The sequence below is a fragment of the Nanorana parkeri genome, unplaced genomic scaffold, assembly GCF_000935625.1.
Source record: "Nanorana parkeri isolate BGI_ZX_2015 unplaced genomic scaffold, ASM93562v1 scaffold1217, whole genome shotgun sequence".
Lineage (NCBI taxonomy): Eukaryota > Metazoa > Chordata > Amphibia > Anura > Dicroglossidae > Nanorana > Nanorana parkeri.
This window is the reverse complement of record NW_017307485.1, coordinates 378213-393131: the sequence shown is the minus strand read 5'-3', so window position 1 is coordinate 393131 and position 14919 is coordinate 378213. Positions and strand designations below refer to the sequence as shown.

The 14919-nt window shown below is 39.4% G+C and overlaps 1 protein-coding gene across 1 annotated transcript in view; it reads left to right on the top strand.

Moving 5' to 3' along the window:
• The window catches only part of LOC108797053 (chondroitin sulfate synthase 3-like), a 333921-nt gene that overhangs the window by 48940 nt on the left and 270062 nt on the right, over positions 1 to 14919 (top strand). Inside the window, exon 3 of the mRNA XM_018568619.1 lies at positions 6398 to 6681. Coding sequence (XP_018424121.1) covers positions 6398 to 6681 — 284 coding nt within the window. The remainder of the gene's footprint in view (positions 1 to 6397; positions 6682 to 14919) is intronic.

Here is a 14919-nt window from a genome sequence, read left to right as displayed (position 1 = left end):
CAGTATATATATATATATATATATTATAGTTGAATAGAAGACTATCCTTCACCTGGACTGGTTCTCCTATACCTATAGATAAAGCAAAAGTAAAAAACAAACAGCAGAAGTTCATTGACAGCATAAACTGTCCGAGTATACCATTTTTCTCTGTAAAGCTGGGCTGGAGTTTAAAAGGAAGGAGCAGTACAAGGAGCCAATCCTTTCATGAGGTGACAAGAAGCACACTGATAGAAGAAGTAAGTGAGTGACAGAGAGATGAGCTCATCTCTATGCTGCTTCTCTTTTTACTGTCCAGTCTTAGGCTGGGGGCAGGACCAGGACAACCTGGGCTAAGAGGAAGTAGGTTAAATTATTCTGGCTATCAGACTGAGGACATCCATTGGCACAAAAATGTGCTGCAGTGGAAATCTCTTGTTTAAAGCGGAAGCATTTTTAACTTGATCTTTTAAAGTGGAGCAGAACTTAAAAAGAGGCGGTATGTTATAGGGAACATTTAGAAGTGTCTATGTAGTACCCTGAAAATGTACATTTTGTCTGGAACTTCTCCTACAAAATATGTATGTGAATGTGCCCAGGCACTCCTGTGCCTACAACCTCATAGCTGTATATCTGTAGTGTGAGATCTATGGCACTGCTGCTTCTGACTGCTACTCCTAGAAGAATTTGAGTGAAATTTAGTGATGTCACTACTATGCTGGAGACTCTGACAGAAGGAAGCAAAGCCTTGCCTTTACCAGGGCGGCCACCTTCATATAGAGAGCAATGCAAACAAGACATGCATAGATGCCAGCTGTCCTGTATTTGCTGCGACAGTCCCACACCTTTGACCTCAGTCCCCGTGATACTGTATACCTTAATGTTCTGAGGTTACCCTTACTTGAGTTACTGTGCATGCATTCATTTTGATGATCAGGGTCTCTGGGAGGGTGATTCCCCCCATAATAAGAGGCATGGATTGGATCGGCCACTCTGGTAAGTGGGCAGGAACTGAGTGAGACTGTCCTGAGGTGAACTTTAAGTGGGGTGACCTGTGTTCTGGGGACCAGGACTTAAGTTTTAGGGAAATGATCAGCTGCACAGAGACAACGGGTAAAACGTTTTTTTAACTTGGAATTCTCCTTTAACGAGTATCTACTATTTTGTACAGATTTCAGTTAGCATTGGATCGCTATAAATAAATGAGTACGTATAATGCTGGATGGCTCCACTGAGATATGTTTCTCCCATCTATCAGAGGAAGTAGCTTTTTCCTCATTCAGGAACGGTATGGTGTGCTTTATAAAATCCTGTCTGAGCAGACTTATGACTTTGTACAGAAAGATTTTAATTATGCTGATGAAATAATCCAAGACACATAACAGTAAACTTTTTATTACAGTAACAATTCTTGATTAAAGGGACAATGTCTCTTTTTATAAGAATCATGTTCCCAGTGGTTGTGACAAACTTGTACTACCTCTTCCATGCCATTGAAAGTGTCTAACTTTTCATACAATTGATAAAGACTGGAACCCTCTGCTCCTTCTAGAAAAACATTATGAACTGTGATAACAAGCACCCTGAGATAGGGAGAAATGATACTTCAGTCATTGGTTAAAGAAGAACTCTGGTTAAATATGTTATTAACACTTGCAGTGGGGCTACCTCCGCACTGCAAGGGTTAAGTGCTTGTTTTTGCCTAGGGTCAAAAATAATAAAGTTATACTCACCCGATCCTCCAAGCCCGCAAGCTGTGGCACTGCTCCTTCTGACAGCTACTCCTAGAAGATTTGGAGTGAAATTGGGTGATTTCACTACTATGCTGCAGGGACGTGTGGCCAGACAGTGCTCCCTCCAGCCTGTCTCCTCCTCTACTGTAGCGATGGTATGTCCCTCAGCATTCTCACATCCTATACCCAGTGTATAGAATGTGATGACTCAAGAACCTTAGACGGTTGCAGCGGAGGGGGAAAGAGGCTGTGGCGACCGGTCTGAGAGCAACCCATCTCGGACTTAACCCTTGCAGTGTGGGGATAGGGTTTTACCAGAGTTTTGCTTTAATTCTTGTTTCATTGATCAAAATATTTTTGTGTTTGGTGGCTTCAGTGTTTGTATTTGTTTCTACAAACTCATTTACTGTATGTGCTTTGTATGTTTGAAATAGGTCACTGGAAAATTGTTATCTGATGTTTTTTAAATAATTATTTAATCATGAGCAACTTAAGAATGCCTTAATTCCCCTAATATTTTACTGTTTATTAAACAGCTGCCTTGTTGTATGGGCATTCATCTTTCTTTTCTAACGACAGCTTTTTCACTTTGCAGAGGAGTTTTTCCTTAGTGAATAAGCTGAAGCACTGCAGACTTCCATCAGCCAATTAAAAAAAAAAAAATCACTAAGCCAAGGAAAAATTCCCCTGCAAAGTAAATCAACCTCCACTGTATATGTAAGAAAAGTTTAATAATCATTATAGAAGTCAGTGTGAGATAGTATATCACCAGATGATGGATTGCAATGAATTCATGTAGTGTTGTAGTGGAAGACGTTTAACTTTAGTGTAGCAGACATTCAGGCTGAAGTTGGAACACTCCTCAAATATTATGACTTTACAAGCTACTGGTACAAAAATACACATTGCCTTAAAAACTAAAGAAGCAGGAGTGCAATTACTCATACTGACCAATTATACTTCCATTCACTCTAGTAATTCATGCTGAACTCCAGGCAGGCAGTTGAATACACAGTAGAAATACATTTTTGTGAGCTGTTTTAGTTGACTAAATATTTTTACTTAGTATTGTGATGCAAGGACTCACGGGGCCACCCTACAGGCTACATTGCAGTTAAGCAATAAAACTTAGGACCCAGGACACACCCTAGCCAGTGATTGGACAGTGAAGGAGCAGCAGCACAATTAGGTTGTCTTTCTGCTGTCCTTTCCTGTGTGTGGGACCCCTCATCTCCTAGTCTGTGTGTTGCTATGCAGATTACTGGAGATTTATATTTACACTCACCTATGCCTCGTACCAGTGCTACATCTTCCCCCTGTACGTCCTGCACCTGTGGGTCCTGTGTTCTACAAGAGAGATTCCAGCTTTCATACATATGTGTGCTCTCATTCTTTCTTGCCTCCCTGTGATCCCAGACCCCTATTGTGCCCAGAGACTTTGGCAGTCCTGACTTCTCATGGGTCCAGAATTAGGCCCCATTCACATGTAGCGACTTCCGCCGCGATATCATGCATTTTTGCCGCGCGATATCGCGAGAAGTCGCCGGCTAATGATAGTCAATGGAGCTGTCTTAGCTCCATGTCGCGCCTCGCTCGTCGCGGTCGCAAGTCGCTTCTACAGGACCCTTTTTCGGCGGATTTTGCACGATTTTGCTTTTTTCTATGGAGCCCGATGGAGAAGGTCGCGCTACCGTCGCTGGATCGTCGCTGGAACGTCGCCCCGAAAGTCGCGCTATTCCGGCCGCTGCAAAGGTATGTCGCTACATGTGAATGGGGCCTTAGAGTGATCCGAGAGACTTTGTCACTCCTGACTTCCTACGTGTCTAGATTTCCAGTGCTTCTAGGGGGGAAGGAATCAAGGAGCAGAAGATTTGATTACTCTGCTGTGTCTGTGTGTTTGTGGAGACAAACACAGCTTAATAGCACCAACAAGGGTGGCTCCATAAAACCAGGCAAGGGAAATGGGCCACTGTAAAACAGGATATAAGGACCAGAGCTCAGGGGACCATGTGATTCTGCAGGAAACTAAAAAGTTTAAACCGAAAGATTCAGCATCCATTGTAAATGATTTAATCAGCATTTGGAATAGCGTAAAAATCTTTTGACTTTAATATCACTTTAAGAGATTTCTGATTGGTTGCTGTGTGTTATTTCACTTAACATGTAGTTGCTGCACTTTCCTAGATCTGAATATCATCCTCTAACAAGGAGATTAAATAAAAACTTTGTTTTATGTAATAGCACTCAAACTAGGAAAATGTGGCTCACATTGCAGAAAGCAGAAATTTCCCTTAATAGAAATAAATCCACATATGAAATTCTAGCCAGCCAGATAAATATTAACCCAGACAAATGTAGAAGTATCTTGCAAAACAAATATCCCTTTGTTTTCCTATTGGTGTTACAGTAAATGCCTTTTCCTGTACATTTTTTGCTTGGATTTTGAATTTCCAAGTCTTCACATTTCTGCAAGGTCAAATTTTGTTTTATATTTTATTCTATATTCTTTTTTTATAGGACATGCATATGGTAATATAAATGCAGCTTTGAAACTCATGTAAACAAAATCTTTTTTTTTTTTCTATAGTCACTGAAATAGTTCTTACTGTTGCACAAAGGAAGTACTTATATGGGCTATAATGTGATGTCTTCAAGGATCATTATGATTAGAAGTGTATTTATAGTCTTATTTATGCCCTACTGATGCCAATCGTCAAGACTGTGTTTGCCACATATGCAAGTACCTTAATAGGCGGCTTACAGGGTTAGCTGTACAATCACAGAATAGCCAGTAATTAAACACTACTTATACAGTAAAACAACGCGTGGGCTAAGCATGATAGCGACATTGTGGGATTGTGTGTGCTTAGTCATGACCCTTTGCCATTGTGTAGGTTGGCGCTTAATATTCAGTCATTTGACAAATATAAAGTTATTTAGTAAGAAGTTAAAGAAAAAGTGATAAGGTTCAGTGAATTTAATTCCCGTTATCACAACAGAGCTGTTGCAATTCAAAATGATTGTTGATTGGTTGCAATGGGCCATTGCACTTTTCTCTTTGCCTAGGTAGGGAAGGGTCTTATACCTTTTCCCTGAATATCATAAGCAAGTCGAGCCTACAAAACAGCTGCATTGGCTCCCTGTACTGGGTCAGTATCATCGTAAGCAAGATGCAATCAATCCATTTTGACATCACTTATGGAAGATAATGCCATCATCTCACTCTATTCCATAAAAAATTAAGTTGTAGAAGACCCACTGTGCTACTAACAATCCTAGAGCAGGGTTTTCTAAGTTTTGGGTAGTAGGGTTACAGGGTAATTATAAAAAAAAGATCAAATGTATGTCCTATACATCCTACTGTAGTCATCATGACGCTAGGGTATTGTCCTCTCCACGAGATCTGCTGGAGCCTATAAGAGCATTTTCTCCATGTGGTTAAAATAAATGACTTGCAATTCTCAACACTGTAAAGAGTGTATTCTCATAAAATTGTTATATGGTTGGAAGTACCACCTAGAGTGCCACCTAGAATGCTGATATACTGCATACTACCAGGGGCACATATTCCACAGAAACACATTATTATTGTATTAGTACTTTATATGTTTTATCCATGCAGTGCTTAGAATCTGGCTGGTTGCTGCTGTTTTTCTGCAATCCTGTAGAGTTGATATGTATTACATTCTGTATTGCCGTTAACTTTGCGTTGACTTGGGAGAAATTTCAGCTCGAAAGTTATCATGTTTCTTTGGCAATACAATGCCTCGTCTGAATTTGTTCCTACTTTGCTGCACTAACTAATACTAGCAGTCTTGCTTTTGCTGTCTCTTGAACAAGACAACTTCAAATGGTTTTTTTGTACAGGTAGCAAGTATCCCACACAACAGTTTAAGTTTTTGACCGGCTGCAAGCAGCTTTATTGTGTTTCTAGCATCAAACAAGCTTAGGCAAAAACAAAAATAAATTTAAATCTTTCAGGCACTTACTACACAATTGACGTCCTTCTGTAACAGTGAAATGGACTTTGTGCGTAGCTCCACAAAATAATAGCTTGTACTTACAAGGCTGTCATCACATGGCCTCTCTGTAGATCAATGTAGTCTGATTTCCCCAAAGTATGAGAATGTGTGAACATCTAGCTTCCACTGAAAAGGAAAGGCACACTTTAAACATAATAAGGTCTAATTAAGCAGTTTTCTGGAAACCCATCACTGGAAATACACTCTCTTACCACCAAACCTGTTTTCCCAGGACTTTTTTTACAACTAATATTTATTGACAAGAATGTAATGTATTACATGTTACTCTGGGAGCGTGTACCAGATGTCTATAGTCTTTCCATGATACCGGACAACATCCTTTATTTACAGCAACATCACTGGGCTGTTTTTCCTCGAAACTTCTGAACTTTGCTGATCTAAATAATTATGCTCTCCATTTGACACACCTCCTTCCAGGCATTCATGTGAAAGACTATTTTAATGTTTTAAGTTTGAGAATGATCTGATAAAGCCTTTGTTAGCAAAATCTGTAGAGATTTACATATGATGATGCACGAATGAGTGTTTGCTCCAAAGTGTGTCTCCTCATTATTTATTTGCCATCTCTCTATTAGTGCAGATGTTAACAGTGACGTATGTAGGTGTCAAAACTGTTAACATTTGTTAACAATCGTTCAACAGGTGAGAAACTGGAGGAATTTCTGCGCTCTCTAAACAGCAGCAAGCCCCTTTATTTGGGACAGACAGGACTGGGGAACATTGAAGAACTTGGAAAACTTGGACTTGAACCTGGAGAAAACTTCTGCATGGGAGGTCCGGGAATGATCTTCAGCCGAGAGGTGTTGCGAAGAATGGTCCCACACATTGGTGAATGTCTACGTGAGATGTATACTACACACGAGGATGTGGAAGTGGGAAGATGTGTGCGCCGCTTTGGTGGAACACAGTGCGTCTGGTCCTATGAGGTAAGAATGTGTTTTTATTATTGCTTATTTCAATTTATTTTCAGTTTTATTTGTTTTATATGAATAAACCTTCTGATACTTGACATATTATACAGCCTTCCCTATTAAGCTTATGTATTATATCATATCATATAAACTCACATTGACTGAACAGTTTTTAAACATAACAGATGTTATTGTTCCCTTGTTTCCTTATGTATATTTCTGAACCCCCTTTAAGAGCCTTTTGAACCACATATAATAGTCATAGTCAATAGTTCAGTAGTCAGTGGCTGGTGGCAGAATGATTAAACCGTGAGCATTTAGCAGAATATTAATTTGTTTAATTTCAATTTGTATTATACAAAAAAGTTTCGTCCTACCCTCAGGTCAGCCTCTTCTCTTTGACATCTTAAATATGTACAAACAGTCAGCCTGGACATTTTAGAGGCACCTTTGTGGCTCTTGTTCCAGCAATTATTTGGAAAATGGCTGATTAGAACCTTTTGTATATATACTGGATTACCAGCCCATATTTAGTATACATAATTAATGGGGCCAGAGTGAATCCAAGGGACAAATAGATATTTTCTTTAGCAATAGAAACAAAACTTGAAAAAAAAATTGAAAGCATGTCCATGCAGCAATAAAGCTGAGCTGTCAAGATTGAAAGTAAGAAAGGGAATTTCTGAAGATGCAAATACCATATAATGAGGATCTGTGATATTTTAAATATTTGTTGTAGATCTAAAAAACTGTGGTTTAAATGAAATATTTATGAGGGCCGTTTCATACACTATATTTTGTGGGCAGAGCAATTGAGGATGACTAAGTTATTGATAATAATATATGGTGTCTGCATGCTCTGCTCAGAGACAGACTAGTGCAGGGTAAAATATGGGTTTCTTGGGGTCTCTTCAATATAGATTGCTTCTATTTTGCTACCAAAATTGTTAATGGGATCTTCAGGAAAATAACAGGATATGCTACATTCATTGATATTCAGCATCTTGGGAGTCTTGAGAACATACAGTATAGGGAAGATCAGTAACACTTACGTACTTGTAGAGTGCTAAACACAAGGGTGAGCTAAGGAAAGGTGGTACATTGAAAATGCCTGTGGGTGTTATCCACTTTGAACTTAAATGGTTTGGATGAGTACAGTGTTTCATTAATAGTTTCCACGGAGTGATAAAACCTAACTGTTTGTTCTGTCTTGTTCATTATACCTTAGTGAAGTTTCTAAAATCATGTGGCTTAGTGGTTAACACTTTTACAGCACTCAGGCACCTGGTATGGCCAGGATACTATCTACATGGAGTGAGCCTGTTCTCACTATGCCTGCATGGGTTTCCTCCCACCCTCTAAAGCAGGGTTCTCAAACTCAATTCACTCGTGGGCCACTAGACAAATTGATTGCATCCAGGGAGAGTGCTTGATTTCTAACCACATGTAATCATATCACATACCATTACATGCAGTGCTCTGGCTTTTACATGCAGCGGCTGGCACATGATCATTAACTTGAACTGGTTACAGCTGCTGCTTGTAAATGCCAGTTTAGGGATTTTTGCCACAGAAAAACACAAATTCCCAACACAGCAATCCCCAATCACACCTAAACTTACAGGTATGAATGGAGCCTAATACAAACATACACACAAACCTGGTGCAGACCTTACTAATCCTTCCTTTCGCCTGGAGCTCAGAACTGTCACAGCTCCGGCCGAAAGGAATTACTGAGTGCCAGAGCTGACAGGAGCAGCTATGCGGTGTGCATCTGACAGAGATGCAGACCATGTAGCTGTTCCCATAAGTGAGGTACGGTGTACCTGACTTGACAGCCTGCTGCTGGCTGAATGGTACCAGATTATGGACCTGGACTGACCTGCAGGCCAGTACTTTGAGACCCTGCTCTAAAGACATGCTGGTGGGTTAATTGGCTTCTGTATAAATTGGCCCTAGTATGTGAGATAGGGACTTTAGATTGTAAGCTCCTTGGCAGGGACTGATGTGCATGTGCAGTATGTAAATCACTGCACAAATTGTTGGTGCTATAAAAAAAATACCTGTTATTTAATATATAATTTAAAGGATCTGTGATGAAGGGAATGGTTTCCTATATTATATGAAAGAAGGTGTTCCTAGCAACCAATTAGCTGTACATGCTCTTTGCCCAGGCCAATTTTTAACTGGCTTCGAGAGTATGCATATGTACAGAGATGTGCAGAAAATCTTGTGACTGCAGACAGCTTTATCAATAGCAGAAGGAAATATAAACTATCAGAGCCACTTAAAACTAAAGGCCATCAGTAGGAAGGAGTAGGTGAAATATTGTATTTGCAAACTTTTGATTCGACTTTTGAACTTCTTGATTTGCCCACATACTGTATACACTGTAAGAAGATAAGGTGTGCTAAAATGTACTCATTCTTTAAAGTACAAGATGTCATATTGCTTACCATCTTTATATAAAACATAAATAGATGGCAAAAGAGCATTTGCAGCTAGTGGTATCATATACTGTATAACACCACTTGTTAACAGGCAAGTGCTTGGACACGTTTAATCCCATTTATAAAGCAACTTGAGCCATCAGAAAAAATTTTGAAAGGAATCTCATTTCAGTAAAGGTTGTTGCAGTTAGGTGTTTACTGAAATACTAATTTCAGCTACTTTGTATCCATATTCTAAGCCTTGCAGACATATTCTGCATGTTTCTAAGGGTTAATTACAGTGCCTTAATATCACATTCATTATACTTTAAAATGTAATTAAGCACTTCAATGTTTGGGAGCAACACCTTGTTAAGAAGCTGGGCTTTAAATCTAAGCGTGTGTGTTTCCTCTTTGATGTTCAATTATGTAGTTACAATGCACTCATCAATACGTCGCTCCGCACCATCTTCAAGTATTTAAAAAGGCGAAACTGGAGACAATTTAGGAAATGCTTTCCTTAAAATAAAGAAATAGCATCTACGTGCTATAGCTTAGAACTTAGTGTATCTAAACCCAAAAACAAAAATGTAAGTATATTGCAGCTTAGCAGTCCTTACAGGTGCCAGAATTTATTTTCTTCTTTTTTCTATGTTTTTTTCCTGGTAATCCTGTGAATATCACGATTCCTGTCCTGGGGTAACTATGCTCACTCACTGTACTCTTTATATGGAGGTAGCCATGGTTGAGACCTAGGCCTATAACTTTCAGGGGTCACTGGAAGTTTGTACAGTATGGTATGCTTTACTCTGGACTGCAAACATGTCTGCATCTGTCCTCCTCCTGCACATGGGATAGGGAGATTCATAGTTTACAGTAGGAAGATGCATTGCTTTTGCTTTCAGTTCAGATCACAGGAAATGACACTGACTCTTCATTTCCAGCAGGATCAACAGGTATATTCTAATGTTCTTAGCCTGAAAAGGGATACCTAATGAAACCACCATATCTAAGAACAGGCTACATATAGGATTTTCAATATTTGTTCTTGGGGTTAGTGGTCTTTTAAATGTTATAGGATTCGTATGTTACTGTTAATAAATGTCTTTATTTTCATTGATCATAATTAGGGAATGCTGACAATGATGTTATTATACCAGTACAGCAAAGCTACTATCACTATATTTAGCAAGAGTGGAAATGCTGGCCAGGGTTGAAGGATGTGGCTTTTGCAAGGAAGGGTGAGAAAGTCTAACTGGAAAACAGTTGTATGTGGGAGGGATGTCGTAAAATAGTCACTATAGACCTGATTCTTAGCTGCTGACTGTTGTTTAGAAAGCTCTATAAAATAGCCATTTATGCACAGTAAATAGGTTTGAAAATCACCATTCATGCACAGTAAATACATTTGAAAATGGCTAACATTCCTTTTTAAAGTGATCCTGTGGCAAGGCTATGGGCATTTATGTATTTATATATTCTAGACAAACACAACATGAGCTTTGAAAATAACCCTTACTGACATTTGTAGATGCAAGCAGCGTAGAGGAATTAATCCTTAAATTTAACAACAAAATCAGTAAGATCAGATTTCTAGTCCTTCTCTGGGCAGCTAGACTCCCCCTGCTCCAGCTCCCAGCAGTGACCCAGCAGTGACCCAGCAGCCTTTCCGACTGCCTATCTTTAATGTATACACAGAGCAGGTGCACTGGGTGGGTGATTGTTCACTCAGCTTAATGAGTAAAGTAAAGTTGTGGTTACTTTAATCATCCAATCATATGCAAGCAATTTTTAATTCCAAAGTATTAAACATGAGCATAAGTTTACACTATTACTAAGCTAAGTGAACCTTCACTTTACTAAGTGAGGATTCTCTACTGGTAGTAAAGATGTTTCTTTGAATGATCTCTATTGCTTTAAAAAAAAATAATATTGGCATTTGTTTAAACCACTATGCATACAGGCTTTCTTAGCAATAATGTAGGCTTTACTCAAGTCAATACTTTTCTTTAGATTAGAACAGAGTGGAAAGGGGTAGAGTCTATCAGATTTTAATTGCTATTGGTACCTTTATTGTGGAGATTGCTTCTCTCCATCTGTCCCTGTCACACTGGAACAACTAATTAGGGGCACAGATGTCACTTGTAGACACTGACAGCAAAAAAAAACAAAAACCCCAACAGAGGTTTTCACCCCTTTTCCATAGATACCTGACTGGCTACACTGACAGCTCTAATTGCTGTCTTGTAGCATCATATCCACCCTGCACAGTATTTTCAAGTTTCTTAGTTGCCTTTTTACAGTATTATCCTCTCTGCTTTAGCTCCAAGTTACTTTTACTTATTGCCCTGATGAAGGGGAAACAGATCCCTGAAACTTGCTGGAATTCCTGGAACCTTTAACAATCATTCCAACTGTGCAAGGATAGCCATGGTATTGTACATTCTGTTGGATACATGCATTGTCCCTCCTGATGGAGTGTAGCTCTCACATTCCTTTTGTTTCATCTATGTATGTATGTAAATGTATATATACATGGCACACTGTGATATCTCTGTGTTGTCAATAGAGCATCCTCTCATAACTACTTAAAACAGACTATTGTCAGCACCCAGAAGCATCTAATTTTTCCAGTTATAAAATTCTGACAGTGCATTTTGGTGCTACCTCTGTTCCCACTACAAATATTTCCCATCATTTCCTATCCCTCCGCAAGTCTGTCACAATAAATGAAAGATGGGAAATCTCCACAATAGGGACACAGACACGCACACACACCCATTAAAAACATGCATCAGGTTGATATATAATTCTCCTTTTTAAAACCTGCTACATTGTTCTCACTATAACACCAGCATGCTTCTGCTGGTGTTATAATGTAAAGAAGTTGCCGCATTGTAGAGCTCTGTAGCCGTCAGTATAATGTCCTGTCCTAGTCTGCTGAGAAGAGTGGCCATGTACAGCTTTGGCTTTGTGAAGAGATTGTTTACCAGCAGTCAGTTGCAGGTCATTGTACTTTGCATTTTCATGCAGCAGTACGCTGTGCTATTACAGCAACACGCCATGCAAAGCTAAAAATGTCAGAGAACATGGAAGAAATGGAATTCTGTCACTCCATCACAACACATTCACCTTTTACTTATTGATCTTCATACAAAAGCAATTAGAAATTCTGAGGTTGCCAGCAAAGTCAACTAGGATTCTATAATTTACAGTATATTCTTTACCAAAGCCAGCAAGTGTGTAAGAAAAATAAATTGAAGATTTATATTTGTTGCAAAAGTTATAGCTGTGCTCTGTAGTATGTCACTGGGTTTAATGGTGCTCTGTAGTATGTCACTGGGATTTTCAGTATTCTTAAAGGTCTCTGAACATAGAACATTGTACTCACAGAATATGGTAAGGAGAAAGCTGAGCATAGCGTGTCCTATTTTCTTCCATCATTGTTCACTAGTTCCCTCCCCATGCACTTAGTGTGATATATCAGCTAGTGCAGCCTTTCTAAACTTTTTATCAATCCCGACATCCTTTAAAAAGTTTCTTACCATCAATGGGAAACCTGAACCAAGGATGATGCACACAACTGCTGTATTCTGGCAGGGATGGATCAGAAGCAGACACTGAACTCCTGGTCCACAACATTCAGTCCTTCCTGGTACTTGTTCTTTATGTAAGAAGATGCTTAAAAAAGTTTGCACAAATATGTCACAGAAAAAGGCAGCAGAAGAATAATGGACTTTCCCTCTGATGTGGAAGTCCTCCCTTTTCACCTCTCCACTTCAGGCTCAACCTTCACATCAAAGTCCCCCCCTTCTCATCAGCATCCCTCTCTTTCAAGTCAGAGTGCCCCTTTCAGATCAGGAACCCTCCCTTCACACCAGGGCCTCCCTTCACATTAGAGTCAAGCTTTCCCATCAGGAGTTCCCCCCTTCACAGTAAAGTCTTCCCTTTTACATCAAGAGCCTACTTCACATCGGAGTCCTTCCCTTTCCATCATCGTCCCTCCTTTACATGAGGATCCACCCCTTTACATCAGAGTCCTCCTTTCACATCAGTGCCCTCCCCTTTCATATTAGGAGCCCCCTTTACATCAGAGTCCTCAGTTCCCTCTACACATTATAGTCCTAACATACAATCTTCAGTGTGGCTGTGGCATCATGGGGTGAGAGGCCAAGCAGGTCGGGACAACAGCAGACTTTCATCCTCTTCTGAATGCTGGGGCCATCTGTCAGCCCCTTTGTAATGAATGAAACTGTGTGTCCTAGCCAGCCTGTAGGCACAATGGCAATGAATTATATTGTGCGGTGGATAGGGGACAAACTGCACCCTGTACAAGACGCAACACCTCTGATGAACTCAGATGGCACCTCAGTGTTGAAAAAGACTGAACCTGGTGTCTTCTGTTCCTCTCATTGTGCTGTGGAGCTCTTAGTGACCATGAAGGGCAGTGCGTTTCAAAGTATATGGGCACATATAAAGCATTCTATCTGGAAAAAGCCTATTAGTAATTAGACAATTTTGGGCTGAACCAACCACAATAAAGATTTTACGCCTTCACTGGTATACCAAAAGTAAACATAAATGTTTTATTATATATAATATATAAGTTAAGTCTAACAACACTAAACAGCAGTGTTAGTAATGTCCAATTTCTTTTATCACAAGGCCAACAGTTAAACTTTCATCTCCCTGTTTATTTGATTCCTCTGGCCATTGATATATGCAGCGAGAGGTGGCACATAGCTATAACAGGAAGAGTAGTGACGTCTTTGACATGCAGGATCTGATTGACAGCCTGGCATCGTGATCTCTATGTTGTGCAAAAGGGAAGATGGCAGCAACAATTATGGAAATAATAAGGTCTCGGGGGACAGACTGGAGCAAAGTTTGTTAGCTGACATTGCACTGGTAAGTTTTGTTTGTTGCCGAAGCTTGTGCTTGGAAATGAGAGTGCAACACACATCAAACTGGGGCTGGTCATAGATGAATAAAAGGTAGGACAGCCTGGTCAATTTGTCTTAAAGGGGAAAGTTCAACTGTACAGCTTGGAAATATTTGCCCATTCACTATTATTTACCTTCTTATAAGATGACATGAGTTTCATGCATAAACCGTTCATTTATTTTCATCTCCCCACTCTGTTGTATTGTATGTGCGGCCAAATCAAATATACATGTGTTTATGACGCAGCCAGGAAGTTTGGATTGGATATGTATGCTCTCTACCTATGGTATATAGGCACATTGGGAATCATAGGCACAATGTCTAAAAAAAAAAAAAAAAAATGTCAGAAATGTTCTATGCCAGCAGCATGTAACAGAGGTTGATCACTTGCAGATTTATTTCCAATCTGCAGGTGATTACAGTCTAAGCATGCTTTTTGACTGCAAGGATTAACTATTATTCCTTGGAGTTGCAATGGCCTCTATTTCAGTCCAGTAATCTAAGCAACTGGCATCTTTTACATGATTTACATGCCAAATAAGTTGATTCAATGGTACAATAAAGAACTTTTATTTGTAAACTGAGCCACAGCTACCAGTAAATAAGACACAATGCCATACTAAAATCATTCTATATAGGTCCACAAGGCTACATTAATAAACATTAATTTCCTGGAATGAGAGTAAAAAAAAGATTATACAGAATGTGAAACTGTAATTAAAGTATGAATGCAGTAAATGGTTCACTGTGTTTGAATGCAAGAAATAATTTTCTCTACAAATTGCTTGCACAATGGTGCAATTTTTCTGTATTTCTCTTTTGTTTTCTTTAAATAAATTAATGTCATATCTCTCTCTCTCTCTCTCTCTCTCTCTCTCTC